The 24,570-nt window shown below is 42.4% G+C and overlaps 3 protein-coding genes across 4 annotated transcripts in view; 1 reads left to right on the plus strand and 2 right to left on the minus strand.

The window, feature by feature from the left end:
* LOC126370589 (beclin 1-associated autophagy-related key regulator) overlaps nucleotides 1-24,570 on the minus strand; it is a 336,054-nt gene that overhangs the window by 197,315 nt on the left and 114,169 nt on the right. The window lies entirely within an intron of this gene.
* Nucleotides 479-10,075, plus strand: LOC126370406 (thioredoxin domain-containing protein 3 homolog). The gene is made up of 10 exons (XM_050015247.1): nucleotides 479-749; nucleotides 1,884-1,987; nucleotides 2,711-2,782; nucleotides 4,886-5,035; nucleotides 5,931-6,129; nucleotides 6,539-6,709; nucleotides 7,393-7,556; nucleotides 7,969-8,189; nucleotides 8,762-8,987; nucleotides 9,866-10,075. Exons 1-10 carry the CDS (start codon nucleotides 608-610, stop codon nucleotides 10,073-10,075), a joined length of 1,659 nt encoding a protein of 552 aa, XP_049871204.1. The 5' UTR covers nucleotides 479-607.
* On the minus strand, nucleotides 11,553-24,464 carry LOC126370321 (kelch-like protein diablo). 2 transcript variants are annotated; one of them, XM_050015175.1, is made up of 13 exons: nucleotides 24,277-24,464; nucleotides 24,081-24,151; nucleotides 21,583-21,753; nucleotides 21,053-21,221; nucleotides 20,179-20,358; nucleotides 19,458-19,616; nucleotides 18,976-19,168; nucleotides 18,208-18,431; nucleotides 16,853-17,005; nucleotides 15,446-15,696; nucleotides 13,625-13,763; nucleotides 12,618-12,730; nucleotides 11,553-11,720 (listed from the first exon to the last, which is right to left on the minus strand). In XM_050015175.1, the coding sequence occupies exons 3-13, from the start codon at nucleotides 21,750-21,752 to the stop codon at nucleotides 11,696-11,698; spliced, it is 1,776 nt and encodes a 591-aa protein (XP_049871132.1). In that variant the 5' UTR covers nucleotide 21,753; nucleotides 24,081-24,151; nucleotides 24,277-24,464; the 3' UTR covers nucleotides 11,553-11,695. The 2 variants fall into 2 exon arrangements, with proteins under 2 accessions (XP_049871132.1, XP_049871139.1); XM_050015182.1 differs by lacking the exon at nucleotides 24,081-24,151.

Genomic DNA, 24,570 nt, shown 5'->3' on the forward strand with positions numbered 1-24,570 from the left:
AGATCAATTGTTGGAAATTGACACCTTTAAAACCACACAAAATGCCTATTCACGATTCTCTAAGGCTCCCCCACTCCTATTCCACCTATTACTCGCCAGCTCCTCGTCTCTCGATTCTCTTTTCCATCATTAATTCGCATGGTATAAGTAGGACATGAGGAAGCTCGGTGGCGCAGCGATAAATGCGCTCGGTCTGCGATTGTTGAAGTTAAGCAACTTTTGCAAAGGCCGGTCATAGGATGAGTGACCACAAAAAAAAAGTTTTTATCTCGAGCTCCTCCGTGCTTCGGAAGGCACGTTAAGCCGTTGGTCCCGGCTGCATTAGCAGTCGTTAATAACCATCAATCCGCACTTGGCCCGCGTGATGGTTTAAGGCCCGTTCTCCCTATCCATCCATAGGGCAGGCCCGTGCCCCAGCAGTGAGGACGTTAATGGGCTGATGATGATAAGTAGGACATATCATCCGCTTCACCTACCACGCCTGTTTCGCACACTTCCCACACACGTTCATCACATTTGTGGCACCATCCATCGGCCGCGTTGTCCCCACGCTACACACACCGCGGCACATGCTCGGCACATCGCGGCACCCGCGGCACTTCGCGACATGTCACTGACGAGTGCGGTGGCGAACGCCGCCGCCGCCGCCGCGGCCGGCCAAGGCAAGAAAGCTGCGCAGGTACAACTGCAGGCGGAACTAAATACTGACGAGGAGTGGAACAAGTTCATCCAGAGAGATGGGCTGCTTGGTAAGTGCATTTTATAAAAAAGAAAAAAAAAAGCAGTATTGTTTGGTACATAGTTTATACTGGGTTTGGAGCCACCTTTTAAGCATAGATATGCTTCCTTTCCATGTAAATAGTATTTCTAATTTTATTTCTGTACGAGCTCTATCCAGTCTTTTCGATAACCGTCGAGATCATCGTTTCCGAGGTCTACCACGTCTACGGTGCCAGTCCTGTGGTACAGTCATGAGCAATATAATGTACCCACTTTAGGACTCTGTCGCACTAACATATTTGCCAGTGAGACTTACAGTTCAATTTGTCAAAAAAGTTAATGTGACATGGTACCAAAGTGTATACATATTAATGCTCGTGACCGTACCCAGTGCGTGATGATCTCGCACAGAACCGGATACTTGGAAAGACATGGGGGAGGCCTTTGCCCAGCTGTGGGGGATCATACAGACTAATAATAATGTATTTTATTTGTACACAATAAAGCAGGCAGAAGGAACATACAAGTACAGGTAAGCTTATCTCTCATCATCATCACTAATTTAAGAGCCACGCTCTTATCTGTGTAGCATTCTCCATGCTACTTGTTAGGGAAAAATAGGGCAGTGGTTTCCCTCTTGCTTACCGCCCCTCAAGCTAATTACTTCAAGCGAGAATTTAAAAATATTCATCGTAATTCTCAACCCTTAGACATAAAATTACCTGTACTTGTATGTTCCTTTTGTCTGTTTTAAAACTAATTGGACTTTTTTCTGAGCATGCGTTATGATGTACGATTTGTAGGTAGGTATCTGAAGTGGGCATAGAGATCTGGAGTCTTAAAAAAGGCCACATTGCAGTCTTCTTCTGTCGTGTGGGTTGTGAATAGATGGATTACCAACCGCATCAACCATGGTGTCAGGGTTACTACTGAGCCGGTTCATGTAACGACTACACATTGCAGTAATTAATATAGAAAGCAATATTGTAATTTGACATTCACTTTTTTTAAAGTAAGTGCGCATTGTCAACAAATTTCAAATAGTGTGGCCATTTTAGACGCCCTGATCACCATCTACAGCAAAATCATGGTACTTACATTTGAAGGTTTTTTTTTCGCTTCCTGACCACTTCAAATATCCCATATTTTTCTTTGTTCCCCAGTAGTGGACGTGTACACGGAGTGGTGTGGTCCCTGCATCGGTATGGTGGGAAACCTCAAGAAGATTAAGGTGGAGATCGGTGGAGACAACTTGCATCTAGCTGTGGTGAGATAACTGATACTCCATCATCCTAACATAACATAAGCTCAATAGTCCAGAGGTACGATAAGCTGCAAAAGTCCAATCAGTTTCTTGCAAAGTAATAAATTAATAGGTTGCACATAAGACCTCCTTTAACGTTTCATAATTTATTTCTGACCTCTACCAGCCTATCTTCCTCTTCTGCTTCGCTGTCAATAACATAATCGAACTTTGCATTCTAAAGTAGAATTTCCCAAGATTCTCAACCTGTTTTTAATCTTTACTCTTAGAACAAATGGTATTAAGGGTGGGACTATTAGAAACCATATCGATAGTGGACATCGGCGCACGCCCGTGGCAGATTACCACCCTCTAGACTAAAACAGATCTGGCTGAAAGTGGAAGACCAAAAGACATATCCGAACAAAGTCTGACGAATGGTTATCCGAACCTTCAGTAATCCTGGAAATCGACTTCTACCCCTAAAGTACTTCCAATCTTGCATTTCTTACCAGACAGGTTTATCCGCAGTACCAAGACTGAACAACTGAAAAGGAACATAAAAATTAAAACACATAATACGGGGTTCTTATCAAGTCAGGGATATGAAACTCCCGATATTTCAACACTGTTGCAAGTGCCATGATCACGGGATGGCTCATAAACCAACCCGGTATTGTGTTTTAATTATGATAATAAGCCCGTAAACCTCAAATAATATATAATATAAAAATGTTTCTTTTGTAGGCAAAAGCAGACACGATAGAATGTTTGAAGAGATTCAGAAATCGCAGCGAACCAACGTGGATGTTCATAGCGGTATATTTGCATGCCAACTACTGTATTTAGAGTATTAATAAAGCAATTATACAGTTAAACACGAATAAAACTCGAATTATTCACGCGTTCGAAACGCTATAAAGTTTGACATGAAAAACACCCTCCACGCTTAGTAGTAGTTCCATTCGAAGTTAACTTGAAATTTCGACCGAATGTCAACAGTTGTAAGTCGTATTTTGATTGGGTGTGGAGGTTAAGTTTTTTCATATACACACACTTTATATATGTAGATATATCATGTGTAGAAAATGGCTTTGTGTTGGAATGGTACGAATGTGGATATCGACCAAACGACTCTTGACTGTCTCAACCACATCCAGACAATAGCTACCTTTACTTTCTTTATTGCAACAGCAAAGCGATTTTTTTTGTCCGCCATTTTTATTTTCTTATGCAAATCTTATTGTACCTAGATAGTAGAGTAGATAGTATAGCATAGCATACTTGGCTAAAATTATTACAACGAAAAATTAAATTAAGGTAAAAAGAGTGTAAAATGCGTGAAACTTTATATCAATATATAATATGATTGTATATTGAATAATAGTGCTATTTATATATATAATTATTACAAACTCTAATGAACATCCTTATAATTACTCATTTTTAACTTGTCCTAAACTATAAGCTCAAACCTACTTCGTAAACATTAACGAAATCTTGCCAACCTCCTATATGCCAAGATTCGAGATTACCATAAACAAAGGAAAGTTTGGAAATTATACTTATACTGCAATTTGATAGGATTTACTATATTACATTAAAGTCATGCAACGAGAACTTTGATACTACACACAGAGCCGAGACAGCGAGAAAAACGAATAAAAAAAATAAACACAATAGGTATAAAGGTTTTGTCTGTGGTCCACAAATTGGAGAAATTCATGCATAGATATAGATAGACCTACTCCCTTATCCCGTTTTCACAGGGTCCGCTTACCTAACTGAAGATTTTTACAGGTCCGGATTTTTACAGAATCGACTGCCTGTCTTATCCGAAGAGACAACCAGCTCACTGTAGTCGAAAATCATTGATTAACCGGTACTGAATTCGAATCATCGACCGCACAGTGAGATTCAAGCGTTCTTCCAACTCGGCTAACACGAATCCTTTCAACTCGGCTATCACGAACAAAACCCAAAAATCTTGAAGCTTCATTGGATTTGTGCCCGGTTAATGGTAATATTACATGGGATTTGAACATAGCTGGCGAGAATTGGGTGTACTATACCTCTGCATAACGTTTCCTGGGTACAGGCGCAAAGCTATGTGGTGTTTCCGAAAAAAATCTCGCGCCCTGTCGGCTGTCCCGTCTTCAACACTCTGTGTGCCTCAAGCTTTGAAACATGAGCGTTGGAACGGTAAACCAGCCGTTTCCACATAGTTTGGAAGTCGAAAACTTTCGTCGTCTGTTGTTTTGAACGCGACTTGCACCATATCATTGCTGCAATTCGTGACTTATACGATTAAGAGACGGTAAACCCGCACTTTGCCGTAAAGGCATATTTCATGTAATAAACTGGTAATATCACGCTACAAACCACTTTTTTATGGGATCCAAAAAATAAATTGTACAGCAGGTATAGCAGACTCATGGATTGAAGACATCGTTAAATATGTTCTATACGGGAGCAGCGCCCGATACTTCACACAAAAATCTCTTTCTTACAGCATACCGCCTTACCACGTAGTGTAGTGTAGACAAACATTTTCTTTGCCAAAAACTCTATCCAACCAAAATCCCTACTCCTAATCCTGAAAAAATACACAAAAACAAAAATCGTCTATATAAGTCCTACTGCTGGGCACAGGCTTCCCCCAATCAACCAGAAGGGGTATGGACTCTACCACTTTGCTCCAGCGGGGGTTAGTGAAAGTGTTTGGCATTGTAGTACGGAACCAACGGCTTAATGTACCTTCATATCAGATCTTTCAGCCTATAATCTCCTAGCCAAATAAATGACAGTCCCATAAAATGGTTTTCGACAATGTCCACCTGCAAATCGTCAGCCCAATGATCTAACCACTAGACAACGAAGGTAGAAGAAAACGACTCCAAAAACCTTCACTTCCAAATCCAGGGTGGTCAGCTAGTGAACGTGATATTCGGCGCAGACGCACCCCGCATCGCGCGCACCATCGAACAAGAGTTGAAGAATGAAGAGCTCGTGAAGAAAGGAGAGCTTGAACGACCGAAGCGAGCTCCACATGAGCTCACGCCACCTGAACAGGTAGGATATGATCTCCTGGCATTCTCCTTCCTTGTGTGGATTGTGAGGTCAATGTCCGACCTCATCAACACTAGCAATAATATTAACATCATCACTTATGGCATTGTGACTAAATTACATCGGTTGCTCTTGAATAATACTACGTATAGAATGGTAACTCTCCGCCCCGCACCAATTCGCATCGGGCGCCGACCTCCCCCCTCTCGGTCTTACTTCAGTGTTAAATAGCCGTAAATCGCTAAGGAGTAAACAGAAGCGTGCGGGCTATTCATCTCGCTCGCACTGCGAGCCTCATTCTCTCGTATATGGAGTGTCCGGGGTGTGACACTATCCATCAGAGAATAAATAATTATAATAAATAATACATACATACATACATAAACTTACGCCTATTTCCCACCGGGGTAAGCAGAGACTATATAATTCCATTTGCTTCGATCCTGACACACTTCTCTTGCTTCCTCCACATTCATCAATCGCTTCATACACGCACGCCGGTTCAGAGTAGATCGTATTGAACCTTTTCTAAGGACATCTCCAATTTGGTCATCATAAGTCCTTCTCGGTCTTCCTCTGCCAGCCCTACCATCAACTTTCGCTTACACAGATACACAATACACACACATACACAATAAAAATAATAAGACATTTATTTACTGCTACTGTACAAGTGACTCATGGAGCAATGAGTCATGTACGGACAGTCTAGCCTACTTACAATCATGCTCAGGATACTGTTGAGGCTGGCGCGGATCCTACGAGTCAGTGATGTGCATCGTTTACGCATTGTGGTGTAGAAGCAGTCGACCCGCGCCTCAGCAAACATCCCTGACGCGCTGCTGAAGCCCATTTCATTTTCCTTTGTAACACAAAGTTATTCACAACATGTTTGTAGGAAGTAGCAGATCGAGAAGCTAAACTCCAAGCAGAGCGGAAAGCCAAAGAGGAGGCAGCAGCAGAGGCGTCGAGGCTGGCGCGGAGGGAGGCGCGCGCGCGTCGCCTCGAGTCGCACTTCCTCGACGTGTGCCCCGCGCTCGTCACGCCGCATGCGCAGAAGAACTTGAGGAAGATCTCTGATGCTCTAGAGCCTCATGGTTAGCAACTTACAACGTATATCCCTTGCTAAATAATTTGATATATGTTGGCGTCAAGGCAGTTGCAATTTAAATGTTCATTCTTATCTTTCCTGGCCCTTAAAGAAACAATAATAAATAAATAAATAATAAATAAATTGATTTATTTATAAAATTGATTTGTACAATTTTAGGTTTACAATTTGGGTTTACACATGATTGCACAAATTAATTGTTAAACCCTGAGTCCCAAACTAAGCTTAAGCCTGTATCTTGGGAATCAGTGTCTTACATCAGCTAATTATGAGACAGGAAGTGTGATTGACCATTTGAACAATAATCTGATCTTGCTAGAATAACTGCCCAATAAAAAATACAATACCCGTTGTCCAAATCCCAAGTGTCATTCATACTTATATCAATCTTCCAGGAGTAATAATAGCAGACAAGATACCAACAGTGATGGGCAAGGACGGAGCGAAGCGCTTAGCAATGGAGGACCCGAGCATGGGGTCGGAGCAGATCACGGCCGTGCTGGCGGAGAGGCCTGCGCTTGCGCTGCTGTTGAAGAAACAACCTGATCGAGAGGGTGACGTCATTGGTAAATATGTAACTGAGGCAAAATATGAAAACAAGTTATGAAAGTACCATTACCGTAACCATTAACTCCAACACCATTGGATGAGCATCAGAAGAGAAGTTGCAGTCACTTGTAAAGTAATAAAAAAAAAACCAATTTATACGTCAAGATTTTATCCCAGGATCTAATTTGCTAGATACAAACAAAACGGGACAAAATCACGATATTTCTGCTTCTAAAACATTTTAAAACTACTTCAGAACCATTTGTGTGAAACGACGGTGAAATGATTGGGCACAAGAGGCATTATCAGCACTGTCCTCCGGGGTTGGCAACGCATTTGCAACCTGAAATATTCTTGCGCTTTGGGGTTGCCAATGTCCATGGGCTTCAGTAAGGGCTTCAGTTACCATCACGTGGACTACTATTTCTAAAAAAAAAGAACCGTATGTGTGTTAACTAACATTATCCTGTTTTTCGAAAACCAGTCCAAAATAGGCTAGGTCACATAGCTCCGAAACGAATTTCGCGGGTTTGTGGCTTTCTTCACGATTGTGATCCAAAGATGAATTCCAAAATCATTAGGTTAGACTCTTGCTAGGATTCGAACTTCCGACTTCACAGTGAGAGTTAAGCGCGTCAGAAAATATTACATCATATGCCTTGGTATCAGAGATAACTTGGCATAATACTTACAATTTCAGAGATAACCCGTCGCGTTTTGTTCGGCGACGGCGTAGAGGTGCCGGAAGGTGAGACTCCGAAGAAAACTGTAGCTGAAGAACTCTGGTTGGACAATATGCCGGGAGTGTTCGTGCCGGTAGACCGCCATCAGAGAGCTGCTGCGCTTGATCTGCTGTTCCCCAAGGTGAAGACCGGTGAACGGAAATAGACATGGATGCATTCTTGTAGCTCAAAATGACGCTACGGAAATCTTTAAAATCAAACCGTCGTACCTGGCCTTTATTGCTGTGTTATGTTATGAAGGTATAAATAGGCGCGCCTTTCGTCTCTTACCGGTATGTCAACTTTACAAAACGGCATAAGGGGCTGAGCACAGACAAATAGTGACATAAAACTTTTTTTTTAATTATATTTAGTGTACGACTATTTTGCTACTGTGAGTGTGGTTTGGTTCGTAGTACTCATTGTCACTTAATTCATAACGAAAATAAATCAAGAAGAAAATCTATCTTTGACCCAGTTAGACCCAATTATGTTAGTACAGTAATAGTGGCTTGGAGAATAATTAAAATGATACATGATATGTCCCTCGGCAGTTGGTGAGCACGTTAGTGGAGCCCCCGCCACCGGTGCAGCCACCGCACGTGGCGCTGGTGTTCGGCGCGTGGCAGCGGCGCGCGGTGCTGGCCGCCGCCGCTGCACCGCGTGTGGCTCCTCGCGTACTCAACTACGGGTTCTTCGCTGACGGCAATATTGACGAGCCGAAGTTGTTGTGCAAGACTATCGATCAGTATGAGTTGAGGCCGGAGAAGGATTAGTAAGTACACGGGGGTTAAAAAGGTCACATAAAAGCAATTCACCTAAAAAGTAATATTTCAATTTGACATTTGCGTACTTATATTAAAAGTAAGTGCGCAATGTTAAGATATAAGGCATTCAAACTAAAGATTCCTGTCATCCTACCACAACCCAATGGACTAAAATGGAACGTATAATACCTAATTATCAACGACGTCATTTGAACAACCACTTTTGGATGAACCGCGTAGAAGCTGGTTACTTCATTCAGCTTCAGCATTCAAAATCTGGTCCGTTGTCCACAAATAGATCATGAGAATGTATGTTTATTTGAAAACCAATAAATACAAACAAACGTCAAACACCCATTGATACATAACCGAAGATAAAACGCGTCTATAGCTTAGCAGCTATAGCGCGTGGTGATTCGTAACGCGGTCGGGTTATACAAATCCAGATGTTAGTATTATGGGATTGCAGAGCATGCATCGCTATTCCTTCTCTAACTTTTCATCCCACTTTTCGTGAGCGCTCATGTTCAACGCTACTTATATGTCAATGTAAACACCTTTCAATCTGGTCTCTCTGCAGCTGCGAGACAATAGTAGTGCAAGCAGCAGTGGGTCTCGCCGAGCCTGCTCTAGCTGACCCCCATGAGGTACCCCCCGAGGGTCCCCCTGCGGCGCTTCTAGCACTAGGCCCGCTACACGTGAGTGAAGATGCCGTGGTCGGCGTGGAAGAATGCGCGCGGTTCTTCCCGCCAGGATACAACGAGCCAGAAGTCAAGGCTAAGCCCAAGGCCAAGAAGAAGAAGAAGGTGGGGTTTTGAACTCTAACAATAACACTTAGTTCCGGTTTTGAATTGAACTCTTGTCGCACTTTTGTGAATAGACTTATGATGCTGGATTCATCAAGACTCTGGTACTCCTGGTTTTGAGGACTAGGTAATAAGTAAAGAACAGCAACATAAGCCAGCTATATCCCAATTGGGGAAGTCCTCTGCCTTACCGAGCTTCATCGAGCTTTCTGTTAGACCATCGTAGGTGGTGTGCCGTATTGCTGTAATGTAATGGTCGAGTCAACTAAACAACTCATTGGTGTATCTCTGGTACCCGGGTCGGAACCTGGACTCCGGGAAAAAAAGACGGACCTACGGAATGCATGTAAATAAACGCTCCAGAAAAGTATGTTCTAAATAATTCGTGATATCAATTACAGATCTAATTCTAGACCTGGATCAGAACCATCTTAACAAAATAAGAAAAGGCTTTTAAAATCTATCATAAACTGCCTATATACGTCCCACTGCCGGGCACAGGCCTCCCCTCAATCAACCGGAGGAGGTATGGAGCATACTCCACCACGCTGCTCCACTGCGGGTTGGTGGAGGTGTTTTTTACGGCTAATAGCCGGGACCAACGGCTTAACGTGCCCTCCGAAGCACGGAATCATCTTACTTTTTCAGACAATCAGGCGATTCAAGCCTGAAAAGTCCTTACCAAACAAAGGACAGTCTCACAAAGTGATTTCGACAATGTCCCCATCGGGAATCGAACCCGGACCTCCAGATCGTGAGCCTAACGCTCTAACCACTAGACCACGGAGGCTGTTTTAAAATCTATAACTAACTAATTGTAACTTTCTGGAACAAACGAGCAAAATGCCATGCTGATCGTGATAACTATCCCTTTTCAGAAGCGTCACGAGACCAAAGAAGCGATCGAGGACTCCAGCACGGACGCACCTCCATCCGAATCCGTGGAGATTGAAAACGGAGGTGAAGGGGAGGAGGGGGCAGAAGGGGAAGACGGCGGGGAGGGCGAGGGGGACGAAGGGGAGGAGGGGGAAGAAGGGGAAGAGCAGCTGGATAAGGCCACGTCGCCGCCGCCGCTCACGCCGCATTAGTGTTGGTGCTTTGGAGAGATTAAATGGATTCTATGTTGATTTTGATGTTTTATTTGAATGTTCACTAAATGTATTCTTTTAATACGTCTCTACTAAGGCATTTTCCAGGTTACGTTCTTCAAAAACCATATAGATGGCGCTGTTCAGTTTTTCCTTCGTTTAACTGTCTAATTTCATGGATAGCAGACATATGCATCTTTTATCTTTGTTTTTTGGGGTATAAATGATGACCCTTTTTATTACACCCAGGCACAATTACATCTTCCACCCATTATTATTCTGATCAAAATAAAGAGAAGTAATATAGGTAGCAACATAAGCAACGTAGCAAATAGAGTCACGTATCTGTGTTCAAAGCGACCTATTTGACAGAATAAAAAAGGCTAGATCAAACTTTAAAAAATCACCGAAGGAGCGACTAATTTCACAGTCGTATCTTAAGACGAGATTAGAGACTTTGAACGAACTATGGAGCCAATTTACTTTAACACACACACAACTTGTACTGGATTCGGTTAAAGAGGAATTAAAGGCTTCTGAATATATGACGTCTGATGCTTACCATCTGTAAGAAATACACACTTCAAGTAAATTGCGGTTGTATTATTTTTGGGATCAGCCAGTTCATTGTATATCCAATTGTAGTGTAACATTGTATTTTTGAATAACTATGTACCCGAGCAATGAGAAAATAGATAATTTTCATATTAAAACTACAACGCCATCTACATTTATTTGGGGAACGTAGCCTGGAAAGTTCCTCATTACTTAGTTGTTAACACATAGGTCACGTCTTCTACTCTCGAGTGGGTTGTGAGGTCAATGATCGGCCTCATGTTGATGAGGCAGGCCTGGTGCCAGAGTACGGTCACGAGTACTAATATGTATACATTTTGAAACCATGTCACATTAACTTTTTTGGCAAATTAAACCGTAAGTCTCGTTAAATGTCAAATATGATAGTGCGACAGGGTTCTAAAGTGGGTACATGATATTGCTCATGACTGTACTATTGAGCCGCCAATGGACCCTGACATAGCTCATGTAACGACTACATTTTTTAAATTTAATTTATTTATTACAGCCTCCGTGGTCTAGTGGTAAGAGCGTTAGGCTCACGATCTGGAGGTCCGGGTTCGATTCCCGATGGGGACATTGTCGAAATCACTTTGTGAGACTGTCCTTTGTTTGGTAAGGACTTTTCAGACTTGAATCACCTGATTGTCCGAAAAAATAAGATGATTCCGTGCTTCGGAGGGCACGTTAAGCCGTTGGTCCCGGCTATTAGCCGTAAAAACACCTCCACCAACCCGCAGTGGAGCAGCGTGGTGGAGTATGCTCCATACCCTGTCCGGTTGATTGAGAGGAGGCCTGTGCCCAGCAGTGGGACGTATATAGGCTATTTATGTTATGTTATGTATGTTATTTATTTATTGAACTCTAAAACAAAATAAAGATGAAATAAAATCGACTGAAGTGTATATTCTAAAGTTTGTATTTTCATCATTTATTTATAAATAATCAATTAATATATAGTTTAACAATAAAATAAAATGAGTAACGACTTAACTGATACGAGTGGAGGGGGAATATTTTACAGCTACGCTAGGGTCCGTGCGCTCACACCACCGAGTCTTTTCTGTTCCTGGAACAATATACAAACTACTATTAGACATGAGAATACATAATAACGGGTTCTTACCGCGTATAAATGGGGATATGAGACTCCCGATATTTCATCATCCCGTGATCATGGCACTTGCAACAGTGTCGAAATATCGGGAGTCTCATATCCCCATTTAAACGCGGTAAGAACCCGTTATTATGTGTTTTAATTATGATAATAACCGCGTAAACTTAAAACAATGTATAAACTACTATTAGACATGAGAATACATAGTCGGTCTTCTATCGTGTGTGTGTTGTGAGGTGGATGACCAACATTAGCAAACATCCCTCGTGTCAGGGTTATTACTGAGCCGCCAAAGGCTCCAGACATGGCTCATGTAACGACTACGTACTTACATCAGTAAGCAGTAACCGGTACCAACGGTGCCCAATTGAGTAATCAGTCTGTAATGTCCCCACCGGGATTCAAACCCGGGACGTCCGAATCGTGAGCCCAAAGTTCAGCCACTAGACCACAGAGGAGAGGTCGTTGTAGTCGGTGAATTGGGCCCAATAGCATACCTCGTTCCATACAAAAATCGCATTCGATTTTTTTTATTATTATATCAATACCCGGCTATTCGAATGTATCTTTGACAGCGTGTTTTCGAGGTACCGACCAGAGCATAGTACCTCGCTACCCACTAGTTGGTAGTGTGACTACAGATCGACGATCCTACGGTATTACGTTGGAAGTTTTATAAGTCCATCGCGCTGTGAAAACTTCGTTAGCGCGTTCTAGGCTATCTGCGTTGAGTAATAAGCGCCATCTGTTGTATATGGGTGGAACTAACTTGTCAACTACTTGCTATTATACACCTTGACGCGATGTGTATTGTCAAGGTTGTGTGACCCACTGACGTCCCGCCCTCACCATATGTAGTGTGTGTCGTGGTGCGGCGCGCGCATGACGCCCACGCCGCCGCCCAGCCGCCGGTAGTTCATGGCGCCGCACAGCCGCCACTGGTTCGACTCCCCGTCGTACACCTGCACCACAAACATGATTACATACACAAATCATTAACGTTATATTACGTTCCTTGCTTTCCCTTCTTTTCCTTCCTTTGCGACTACTCTGGGCGCCATCCCACTGATGTCAGACAGAGTACTACGGGGAAAAAGGCAAGAGAGAAACCACTGTCCTATTTTTTTTCCTAAAAAGAAGCATGGAGGATGTTGACAAGAGCGTGGCTTTAAAATTAGTGATGTGATGTCTCTTCCATACATTTTCCGTTGATTTAGCTACTGGCGCACTTTTTTGTACCGTACCGTAGTTACTTTATTTCGTGGTGTAACTAGATGTCGCTAACCGTATAAGCTGACATATGGAAATAAGCGCCATCTAGTGACAGTGTGTCGTATCATTCTGAACATTGACAGTTAGTACAAATTTTCGCCACCGGAGATCCGTACGGCAATTTAGCGGCAACTTTTCTAGTATGGTGAGGGACCCTCTATATGGTTACTCCACAGTAATATCTTCTACAACAGAGAATTTACTCCAGTTATCCTTCAAACTACAGCAATTTTTATCGGACAACTTATAGAAATACTCGTATAATAAGTAAGAATATTTATACAAACTTAGCCAATCAGCTGAACACTTTATATGGTTTTCTTTCGTGTATTTGAAAAAAATAATCCTCGGAACTAAAGTTGTTCACTAAGATGATTTGGGATCTAAAAAGCCAGCATTGAAGCAAGTCATCCAAAAACCAATATTTCACTTTGCGCATGTAAAATGGCACCATAATTAGGGAACACAAAGTGATATTTGTGGTATGTTCCCACCGGGATTCGAACCTGGGACTTCCAGAACATTCGCTCGCTCAACCACTGGGCCACTGAGGCCGTTATCGATGTCGACCAATTATTACGTACCTCGATGCTCTTGAGGTATGCTGTCCCGTCGAAGCCTCCGACGGCATACAGCTGCCCGTTGACCACGGCCAGCCCCACGCCCGAGCGCCGGGACGTCATCGCCACCACCGGCGACCACGTATCCGTCGCCGGCTCGTATCTGTATTTATTTTTATATTTATAAAAGTTACACCAACAGCATACAGGGAACATTGTTTTAAATTTACGCGGTTATTATCATAATCAAAACACATAAAAACGGGTTCTTACCGCGTTTAAAAAGAAAGAGGGTAAACAGATATGTCTGACCGTAGAAAATTATGGATCAACCACTCCACTCCAATCTCATCAGTCATCCCGTGATCACTGTGGCACTTGCAACAGTGTCGAAATATCGGGAGTCTCATATTATAAACGCGGTAAGAACCCGTTATTATGTGTTTTAATTAGTATGTAGAGTGTTAGTGACATGTCACTTACACCCCATACAAATACATACAGGTAGCCATACAAGTAGGTATAGGTGTTAGTGACGCCGTAGCGAACACTAAGGGGAATGATTCAGACCATGATTCTAAGTTGATATCAAGTGGAATTTCCTTTAATTAATTTCAGTTCCATACTTTTGGGACAGAAAATTCCACTTGATATCAACACAGAATCATGGTCTGAATCATACCTCAAAAGGCCCCTGATATGGCTCATGTAACGACTACTTACTTACATCAGAAAGTAGTAACCGGGACCAACGGCTTAACGTGCCTTCCGAAGCACGGATCACCTTACTTTTGAGTAGTAATAACGACGAAAATAGTAACATCAACAGGAATACAAAGTTTATTAATTAGCATTTTACAAACAAGAAATTAGTGGGCACGGCCAGAGCTAAGCAGTATATTATTGTGTTGCTCTTATCAAGGTCGGGGATGCAATGCGTCAGCGTAGAATGAAAGGAATTGTGAAATGGAATGAGAATTTCGAAATTTAAAATGATTGAAGCCTAGGTTACACAGTGCGAGCTAACATGCGAGCTGACCGAGTCAGTTATTGAGGTGCAGCTACTACGCACGTGTGACCGCATCATACGAGTTATTTTGTTTTGGTAACATAAGCACGTATACTAGCTAGCTTAAGTAACATAAATATCCAGGAGAGAGGCATCATAGGCTGTAATACAAGTATTCATATACTTAGTCAGCTATGGTACCTACCTATTTATACCTGTGTCCAAGACTAAGGTATTTTAAGGAAAGAACTGTACCTACTTTTTTGACAATAAAAATTATTATTATTAAAAGAAAAACTGTCATGTGCGAGTGGGACAGTCGCTCGCGTTCGATTTACTTCAACATTTTTGTTTTTACTCGCTACATGCCTCCCCCCACCACACCACTCGCACGCCGCTCGGTCAACTCGCACGATTTTTCGAAATGACAGTAGCTCGTACGCTCGGGCCCACGCCGGCAGTGTTTCTTGTTTGGGCGACATGATACAAACGAATTATACCAGTACACTGGTATAGTCTGATACCTGCACGCGAGAGGGGCTGATGAGTGCCACCGAGGATGCTGTTCGAGTGGCGGAATACTGGGCTGAAGAAATCTAATGCCATCGAAACGACAAGAAGAAGAAGACTGGTATAGTAGCTGTCTTCTGCGACGCCAGCAGTTTGCATAGTGTGACCGTGGGAGGCGAGTCGAGCTACTGTCATCCGAGTACACAGGTAGCTGTCTATTGTCACATCAGCTGCTCGCATTGTGTAACCTAACCTTGACGGTAAGAAGGAAAAGGCCAGTATGTGCCGAGTTTGTACTCTGCTACACTCTCAGGATGTAATCTCACCTCTCAGCAGAAGAAAGCTCGGTGCAGTCATCCCGGCCGCCAACTGCGTATATCTGTCCATCGTACACGGCGCAGCCGAGGTGCTTGCGTCTTGTGGACATGGGGGCTACGGGCGTCCACTTGTTGGCTCGCGGGTCGTAGCGCTCCACCGTGTTGAGGGGAGACTGTCCGTCGGAGCCCCCCACCGCGTAGAGGTGCCCGCCAAGCACTGCCACTGCTACGCCGAGGCGACGGGTTGTCATCGCTGCTACCTGTAAACCGAAGCAGGGATTAGGTTAGTCGGGTTTGTTGAAAAAGAAATATTTTTGAATTTTGTTAAAATTCTGTATTGTGATGAAACGCGTTGAAGGAATGATTAGTGACCGCATGGTGCATACGGAAAGCGATTACATACATACATACATAGAAAGCCTATATACGTCCCACTGCTGGGCACAGGCCTCCCCTCAATCAACCGGAGGGGGTATGGAGCATACTCCACCACGCTGCTCCAATTCGTGTTGGTGGAGGTGTTTTACGGCTAATAGCCGGGACCAACGGCTTAACGTGCCCTCCGAAGCACGGAATCATCTTACTTTTTCGGACAATCAGGTGATTCAAGTCTGAAAAGTCCTTACCAAACAAAGGACAGTCTCACAAAGTGATTTCGACAATGTCCCCATCGGGAATCGAACCCGGACCTCCAGATCGTGAGCCTAACGCTCTAACCACTAGACCACGGAGGTTGTCAGTTAGAAAGCGATTAGTTTGAAATTATGCATTCCAAACATTCGGAAAATTTGTACCGAGTTGAATTCATTTCAAAATCCTTCATTCTCAACCCTAATACCCTAGTAGTGAGTTTATAAATAGTTGTTATGTTATGTGTTATGTTATGCAGCTCGTTGAGATGTGGACACTGAGTTCTTTGTGCGATAGATGTAACTCTGACTACCTGAATTTTGATATAGTCGAGATCTTACATCATCATCATGTTCCTAGCATTACCCCGTTATTCACAGGATCCGCTTACCTAACCTGAAGATTTAATTGGTCCAGTTTTACAGAAGCGACTGCCTAATACAGGTTAGGTCACATACCTTCGAAAATGCATTTCTCGGGAGTGTGGGTCGTGAGCTTATATACAGGGTGTTAGTGTCATCGTAACGAAAACTTTGAGGGATGATTCAGACTATTATTCTGAGTTGATATAAAGTGGAATTTTTCGTCGCAAAATTGTGGAACGTAATATAATAAAAAAAAAATAATGAAATTTCCGACAGGAAATTCCACTTAATATCAACTCAGAATCATGGTCTGAATCATTCCGCTCAGTATTCGTTACGGTGTCACTAACACCCTGAAGAATATGTTGTATTATAAAAAGTGTTATGTTATGTTTGCAGAAGCAGTGTCTGGTGGCGCTACCTTGGTCCAGCGGTTCTCCTTGGGCTCGTAGCGCTCGACGTGGTTGAGGCACTGCACGCCGTCCTGGCCGCCCACGGCGTACAGCGCGCCGTCCAGCACGGCCACGCCCACCGACGTGCGGCACGACGACGTGGGCGCCACCGCGCCGCACCACTGCCGGACATGGAGCCACAATGCATACAGCACTACAGGGGACAGTACCCACTACTCAGAACTGGTTGGCCGAGGAAATGGATTCTGCTACGGCTCTAGCTAGAACATCACCGATTGACAAATTGCTCGGTGTACTGCGGAACGGAAGGCGATTGGGGCAACCACCGTTCTACACGCCCTATCTATGGAGTAATGATAACGGAGGCGATTACTCCACCGACAAGAGCGCAGCTCTTAAATAGAGCCTTTTATTCGCATAATGTTGTTTGTCCTTTAATTAGGCATAACCGGTTAGTCATATTTTTTTAATCATAATCGTCTTTTGGCATAATGGTTACTTGTCATACTATTTTACTTAGCATAATGCTTGTTAAGCCTAATGATGTTTGCCCTATTCTTGTAGGTTTATCACATTTAACTCGGATACCATTTTGTAATATTGGACCACCCCTAGGCCGCCAACATGTTTATTTAAATAGATATGAATTTATGCTGAAAGTGTTTGTGCTTTATTATATTACGTGTAAATAGTTATGCCTAATGCCTTTTATGCGTAACGATTATTAGGAATAGTAAATATATATGCCATGCGAATTTATGACATAAAATTTTATGCAACAAAATAGGGAACCATACGGTAGGTATGTATAAAAAAATTTCCCCGCGCAAAAAAACCCAGGCGGTCTAGATTTTTGGCGAGACAAGCACGCGAGTTATACATTAGCGAGAGTAGAAAATAGGAACACTTGTCATTTGACTAGACCTTCATTGCACCAGTGCCAAAGAACGCGAGCTTCTACAAAAAAACCTGTGGATATACCTATATCGCTGGAGCCATGGTATAACAAAACGAGGTATGCTCATATCTCCAACATTCCAAGGATGTAAATTTTATTATTGACAATTAAATGAATTACCGATTTAATTACTATCATTTGTCACAAATAAAAATCATTAAAACTGCAAGTAAATCTTTTACTAAAAGTTCAAAATTACCTTGCAAAGTAAATTAAAAATATTGAATGTGGGTAAATTATTTTTTACGAAATGGCAACGCAGCGTGAGATGACGTCAGCGGGGCTAACCTTGAAATGTTAGCTGTCACTTTTGAGCATACCTGGTTTTGTTATACCATGGCTGGAACTGTGCTGTATGATTTTGCGCCGTTAGGTTAGGCAACCCAATATCTCCATAAGCCACACCTGGTTGGTCTGCGGGTCGTATCGCTCGATGCTGTTGAGGTAGCTCTGGCCGTCGTGGCCGCCCACGGCGTACAGCAGGTCATGCAGCACGGCCACGCCCACGCCGCAGCGCCTCTTGGACATGGGCGCGACCATCTTCCACTCGGCGGACTGAGGGTCGAACCGCTCCACTGACGCTATCGCGTCGCCTGAACACCACCCGCCTACTGCGAATAGCACCTCGCCTGGGGGAGGAATTTTAATCAAGAAAAACGCAATAATAAGTCCGATATTTTATCACGTTTTTCTATGACGTCACAGTGTGCTTTTTCCAACAAATTCCATAGTAATTTCGTGTTTTGACGTTTAGTAAAAAGTAACTGATTTGACTAGTTGGAAACTACCCTATTGTTCTTCCTTGTATTCTGATCCTATCTGCCTAAAGGTTAGGTAACGAAACTCTTTTTACGTAACTTTTGCGCCTTTTACTGCAGGTTTTTTTCTTAATTAAGATGATCCGTGCTTCGGAAGGCATGATAAGCCGTTGGTCCCGGTTACTACCTACTGATGTAAGTAAGTAGTCGTTACATGAGCCATGTCAGGGACCTTTGGGCGGCTCAATAATAACCCTGCCACCAGGGTAGATGAGGTTGGTAATTCACCTCACAACTTCACCTCACAACCCACACGAGAGAAGAAGACTGCAGGGAATGTTCCATCAAATGCCACATCACTGGGTACGACTTAGAAGAGATTGGAAGAGAGAGGTGTTGTGGATTGTCCACATACCTCGCCGTGTAGGCTTCCTCGGTCGTGTCCGCGGGCCCTGCATGAGCGGTCTCTCCTGTGGCAGCAGCAGGTAGTTCTTGGCCTCGTCCAGCAGGTCTCTGCAGGCGTCATCAGCCCGCACCAGCAGCTCGGCTGATACTGTCCCCACTAGGAACTTTGGTGAGAGGAGCGGGAGCCGTACGTGTTGGAGGACCTGAGAGATAAAAAGAAGAAGAAATAGGATTTTAATACCATGCACGTACAGTCATGAGCAATATCATGAACTTTAGAACCCTGTCGCATCAATTTGTCAATAAAGTTAATGCGATATGGTACCAGAATATATACCTAAATAATATATAAACATATTTATGTAGTTGCAAAAAATCTTCTGACGAATTGTGTCTGAACTGACACTTCAAATAAAGATTGCAATTTGGATTATGTCCTTTTGTCTACAATAATCCTATTCTGTAAAGTAATGTTTCCAAAATCTGCCTTACCTGTGCAAGATGCTGCCGCCTCTCAGCGACATTATACTTGACCCAGGACATGACGGCCTGGAAGGTCTGCTCTTCGGAGCGCACGTTGAGCTCATCTGACGACACGATATCGATCAGCTGTGCCGCTGGGAGGAGGAGGAACTCTTCGCTTTCCATCACCTGGGGAGAGGGATGAGGTTTCAAAATACAATATTTACTTGCATCATCACAACAGCTGTGGTGTAATAGTTGGATTTGACCGCCAAATAATAAGTCCCAACTTTGATTCCTGGTCATGCCAGCCTACTCGAACATGGTCTGCCACCGATAAGAGACCTTGAGAAGCAGTCAAACTGCCGCTTCAATAACTCAGAACAAACCATGGATCACTTGAGCACCTATTTTAACACGACCTTTCCTCGACTCTGTCCTCAGTAGAGACGACCTAAAAGGGGACCTCGAACTCAGATCAAAACGGGGATTCTTGACATCGCCTCAATCTATCTCGAGTTTACGCCAGTAGGGTTGTCATTGTTTTCGTATTCTTTTGTTGGCAGTATGATATACTTGACTCCAGTGTTGCAGCGAGTCAAGTCCTCAAATCGTGGACGTAAATGTCAACTTAGAGGCCAAGTCGAGTGGAAGAAGTTTCGAGTTGACATCTTGGATTACGGGTGTTAGTCTAAATAATGACTACTTTTTGAATTTTTGGGTCATGACTCGAAATTCAGCTGAAGACTACCTCTGGAAAGTTCTGTTGCGTGAATTTGTCTGCGATGCGGAGCAGCTCGCGGCAAGAGTGTGTGTCGGCGAAGGCGCGGATGCCGAGGCAGTTGGAACAGTCTAGCTGCCGCTTCAGGAACTCACAGCACACGTCCTGGATCTCTTGGAGCTGGAGGAGACACGCTGCTGGAAGTAACGCCTGGAAGGGATATTGGTGGTTATTGGCTTAGTTGACAGGACATAGTGCGGGACACAGTTTAATACACGTAGATATTAGATTGTTGTGTTGTATTACATCAGGGACTTTCCTCACAGAATAATACGATTCGTGCGACATTGAAACAAATGATGATTATAATATACTTGTAACTGTGTCTTTATAGATTATTAGAGTAGATAACTGGAGAACACAATGTCTGTGGACAGAAACTAAAGTATTTTACACATACATTTTTAAACATCATGTTTCATGAACATTTTACACAATATCTGACAACCACTGTTGGTGGATCTTCGTATTGGTGAACTCTACGGCATCAAGATGCACTGTAAGCAGTGCGGGTGTACTGTGAACGAGCTCCTTCGCTCCTTGCATTGATCCCAGCTGACCTACAGGCACTACAGGTGTTCATATCTTTAGTGGCAAACAAAAAAAAGAATTTATTCTGCTGCTTACCATCCTGAGATCAGGCTGTATCCCTAGAGGTGTCTGTTTGATGAAAAATATGATTGTGGCTGGTAATCTGAAGATAAAGAGAAACTCAGGAATGTTTCGGGGTGAGCGCTGGATTCTTGTTTCGTCAAAGAGAAGACAGCCAACCTCCGGTAGGAGACGGCACCGAAGGATGAAGAAAGAGGAAAATAGGACGTCAGAAGCTTCCTGTAGGAGTTACCTGCACATTGCTCTCCTCGACGACGATGTGCGCGGTGTAGCAGAACTCTACCAGCTGCTCCATGGCCGTGTCGTCCACGTCGCGGATGGTCACCTCGGTGGCGCGCGACTCAGCCAGCTCACCCGTGAACATCGCGCGGAAGTACGGGCTGCATGCTGACAGGATCACCCTGTGGGAAGGAGGCGTTGAGGTGTGAAGGTGTTTATAAATAAACAATTTATTGAAGACACTTACAGGCCAAGAATAAGGGGAATTGAGAACAGGGTCGCCAAAGGCCCCTGCCAAGACTCATGTAACGACTACGTACTTACATCAGTAAACAATAACCGAATCCAACGACTTAACGTGCGATCCGAAGCACGGATCATCTTAATTTCGGACAATCGGGTTTTCGGACAAAACCAGGGATCACAGTGATTTTTGTGATATGTCCCCACCGAGATTCGAACCCTGGACCTCGGGATTGCGAGGAAAACGCTTAACTACTGGACCAAGGAAGTCGTTGCAGTGCAAAGACAGCTGCTAGCTACCTGTGTGCGAAGAGCTTCCTGTTGGCGACGTTGAGCACGACATCGCAGAGCTCGCGGTGGCGGCGCAGCGCAGACAGCTCTCCCAAGATGGCGCGCGGGTGCTTCTCCGAGGTATGCGACAGCCGCGCGCCGCCACCGCCGCCGCCGCCAGGCGAGCCGCCCTCGCCCATCCTGTACAGACATCCATGTGACCCGTGCGAATTAACTGCACACCTAATTAAAACACATAATAACGGGTCCTTACCGCGTTCAAAGCAGGTATATGAGACTCCCGAAATATCGGATCCCTGCGTTGAACGCAGTAAGAACCCGTTATTATGTGTTTTAATTATGATAATAACCGCGTAAACTTAAAACAACTGCACACCTCGCTAGTATGTTTATTGAGGTGGAGGTGATGCAAGATACCTAGGTAATTCGCATGGGATATAGTAAGAATACGCTTTATACGGCGTGGTGAAGTGTCAAACCTTAGACGCTTTGATTGATGATATCTAATGACTCAGAGAAATTATACATAGGAGTTGCCTTTGAAATAATACTGCTGCTATAGCAGTAGTTTTTTAGTGTAAGTATCACACTAACTATCTCATGCCATCAAAGTTATCTCTATGTATACATATTGAAAATATAGGGGACTTTCAAAGTAGTGCAATAATCCAATTGCTTATCTGCCTCGCATTGAAGAACAACATTTTCTCCACTAAAAGCCCTTAATGGCCTTATAGTCCTTAAAGTCATATAGTCCTTATTATAATCCTTTAAAAATCCAAATTGTTTAACTATTGTGTCCAGAAATCTGGACTGCAGGAGGATAATCTGATTACAAACGAAAAGGACAATAGTGTAATAAAATGATAATAAAAAGCTGTGTGGCATAATATAATATTACTATAGGTAATTATTTTGTAATCATTTGATATATCATGACATTGTATAATATGTGGTTTCCACCACGTAAAGGAAAGAATATGTGAATTTGATGATTTATATCTATAGGTTTGTTGAGTATGCTGCATCATCAGTCAGTTTATAAGCAAGACAGCCTGGTTTATTATAAAGCTTATAAATCTTGTTAGAATAAAATTTAAAGAGATTTTTAGATTTGTTTAGAGATAAGCTTGCCTGTACTATCTGTTTTCTTTGTATGTTTCCTGTGTCTGTTTCATTGTGTACAAATAAATAAATAAATAAATAAAGAGATGTAAAAAAATCTTATCAGAAAACTACATGGTTTTGTAATAACACAAATACATAAAACAAAAGTGTTTTCAGCCTATACACATACTGAATACTGATAGTATTAAAATAGCTTTTCATCTTGAGTACAACAAAAAGCAAATATAATGACGATTTGAATAAGATATTTGAACCATATTTAGTGTACCCATTAGGTACCTTGTTATTACTAAATCATGAAATATTTTGAAAACGAGGAAACAACATAAAATAGGCAAAAAAGACTCACAACCTTTACAAAGTCATGTCCATATCTACTTATTCCATTTTGTAATAACACTTTTATTTACAAAGAAATACAGTATATAATTCCATATCATGCAATCGGAAGCTATTTATAACGACATTATTAGGAATATTAGTAAATAAATAAACAGTTTTAATTATCATGTGTATAAAAGTTAACATCTTATAACTATGACAACAAGGCATATTTCAACACAAATAGGCTAGTTTCCAACTAGTGAAATCAGTTAGTATTTACCAAACGTCAAAACACGAAATTACTACAGAAATTGTATGAAAAATTACACTGTGACGTCATAGAAAAACATGATAAAATGTCGGACTTATTATTATATTTCTCTTGATTAAAATTCATAAAGAAGTTAAAAAGAAAAAAGAAATGTTTTCCTAAGTTTTAGATCTATGTTTATTTAGTAATCAGAGTTTCATAATTTATGTTGAACCCAATTATTGTACATGATTGTACTAGAATGTACAGTGATTTTGAATTTTAATTGATTAGCACACAAAGCTGAAAGTGTTAGCCTTGAAACTCATATTGCTAACTGACGGTAACATATGCCACAAACACACTGCCCACAAATGGAATGAAATTTCCATATAATTTGTTACTGTTCTTTTCCATTAATATATATTAGGAATGCTCAATATGTACCTTCGTCATTAACTGAATATTAAACAACACTAATTATGCTATCAGTCGAATATACATATTAGCTAGTAATAGCTATCAATGGTGACTAAATAGATGGTAAAAGGAAAAATCATGCCTTGACTAATAAAATGTACTTGCAAATCTTATCACTACATCCATATTATATAGTCAGCTGATCTACCACCTCCATTGTTTTCATACAATAGTACTATAGCTGTGTTGATAAAACAATGTCTCCAAACGGCCAATGACATCACTACGACCTCAAATATAATAATATACGGAAAACTCACAAATTCCACTACCCAGACATTACGAATACTTGAAAAAAAATTACGAGATCGGTAAGTTCACTCACCTCTTGTGTCCGCGCGCGTTTCCCAGCTGCAAACGCAGCGGGGGCGAAGCCCAACCCCACACGGAGTCAATCTGCAACCAAACAACCCTCTGCTCACACCGCAAAGCTAGCAAAACACCTGTACAGCCCAAAAACTGGCCCTGTTTGCCAATACACCATAATTTATGTAAATGTCAATCCTCTCGCCCTCACTTACCTTTGACGATTTTGATAAACTGTACCACGAAAACTGTCCTCTGAAGGGTGGATAATGTTAATTACGCCCTGAGGACACTGTCTATATAATAATTAACGCCACATTGATTTTCTAATGAAAGAAATTTTTATGTTTACTGTTGCAAAAGCTTATGCATCGTCCCGATTTTGTTCACTCACTATTAATTTTTTAAACGTCCGTTCTAAATATTTCCAAATGAAACTTATAATGATTTCATGTAAACTACACAGAAATATTTTTCTACACACACAACAAACCAAATTGTTTGCAAAT

The sequence above is a fragment of the Pectinophora gossypiella genome, chromosome 1 (genome assembly GCF_024362695.1).
Source record: "Pectinophora gossypiella chromosome 1, ilPecGoss1.1, whole genome shotgun sequence".
Taxonomy (NCBI): Eukaryota; Metazoa; Arthropoda; class Insecta; order Lepidoptera; family Gelechiidae; genus Pectinophora; species Pectinophora gossypiella.

Coding starts and splice junctions, on each gene's coding strand:
- LOC126370321 (XM_050015182.1), bottom strand. CDS start 21,752: ATGGGCGAGGGCGGCTCGCCTGGCGGCGGCGGCGGTGGCGGCGCGCGG. Junction 20,359..21,052: donor TCGAGGAGAGCAATGTGCAG/GTAACTCCTACA, acceptor TATCCCTTCCAG/GCGTTACTTCCAGCAGCGTG. Junction 18,432..18,975: donor GAGGAAGCCTACACGGCGAG/GTATGTGGACAA, acceptor TTCCTCCCCCAG/GCGAGGTGCTATTCGCAGTA.
- LOC126370406 (XM_050015247.1), top strand. CDS start 608: ATGTCACTGACGAGTGCGGTGGCGAACGCCGCCGCCGCCGCCGCGGCC. Junction 5,036..5,930: donor AGCTCACGCCACCTGAACAG/GTAGGATATGAT, acceptor ACATGTTTGTAG/GAAGTAGCAGATCGAGAAGC. Junction 7,557..7,968: donor TTGATCTGCTGTTCCCCAAG/GTGAAGACCGGT, acceptor GTCCCTCGGCAG/TTGGTGAGCACGTTAGTGGA.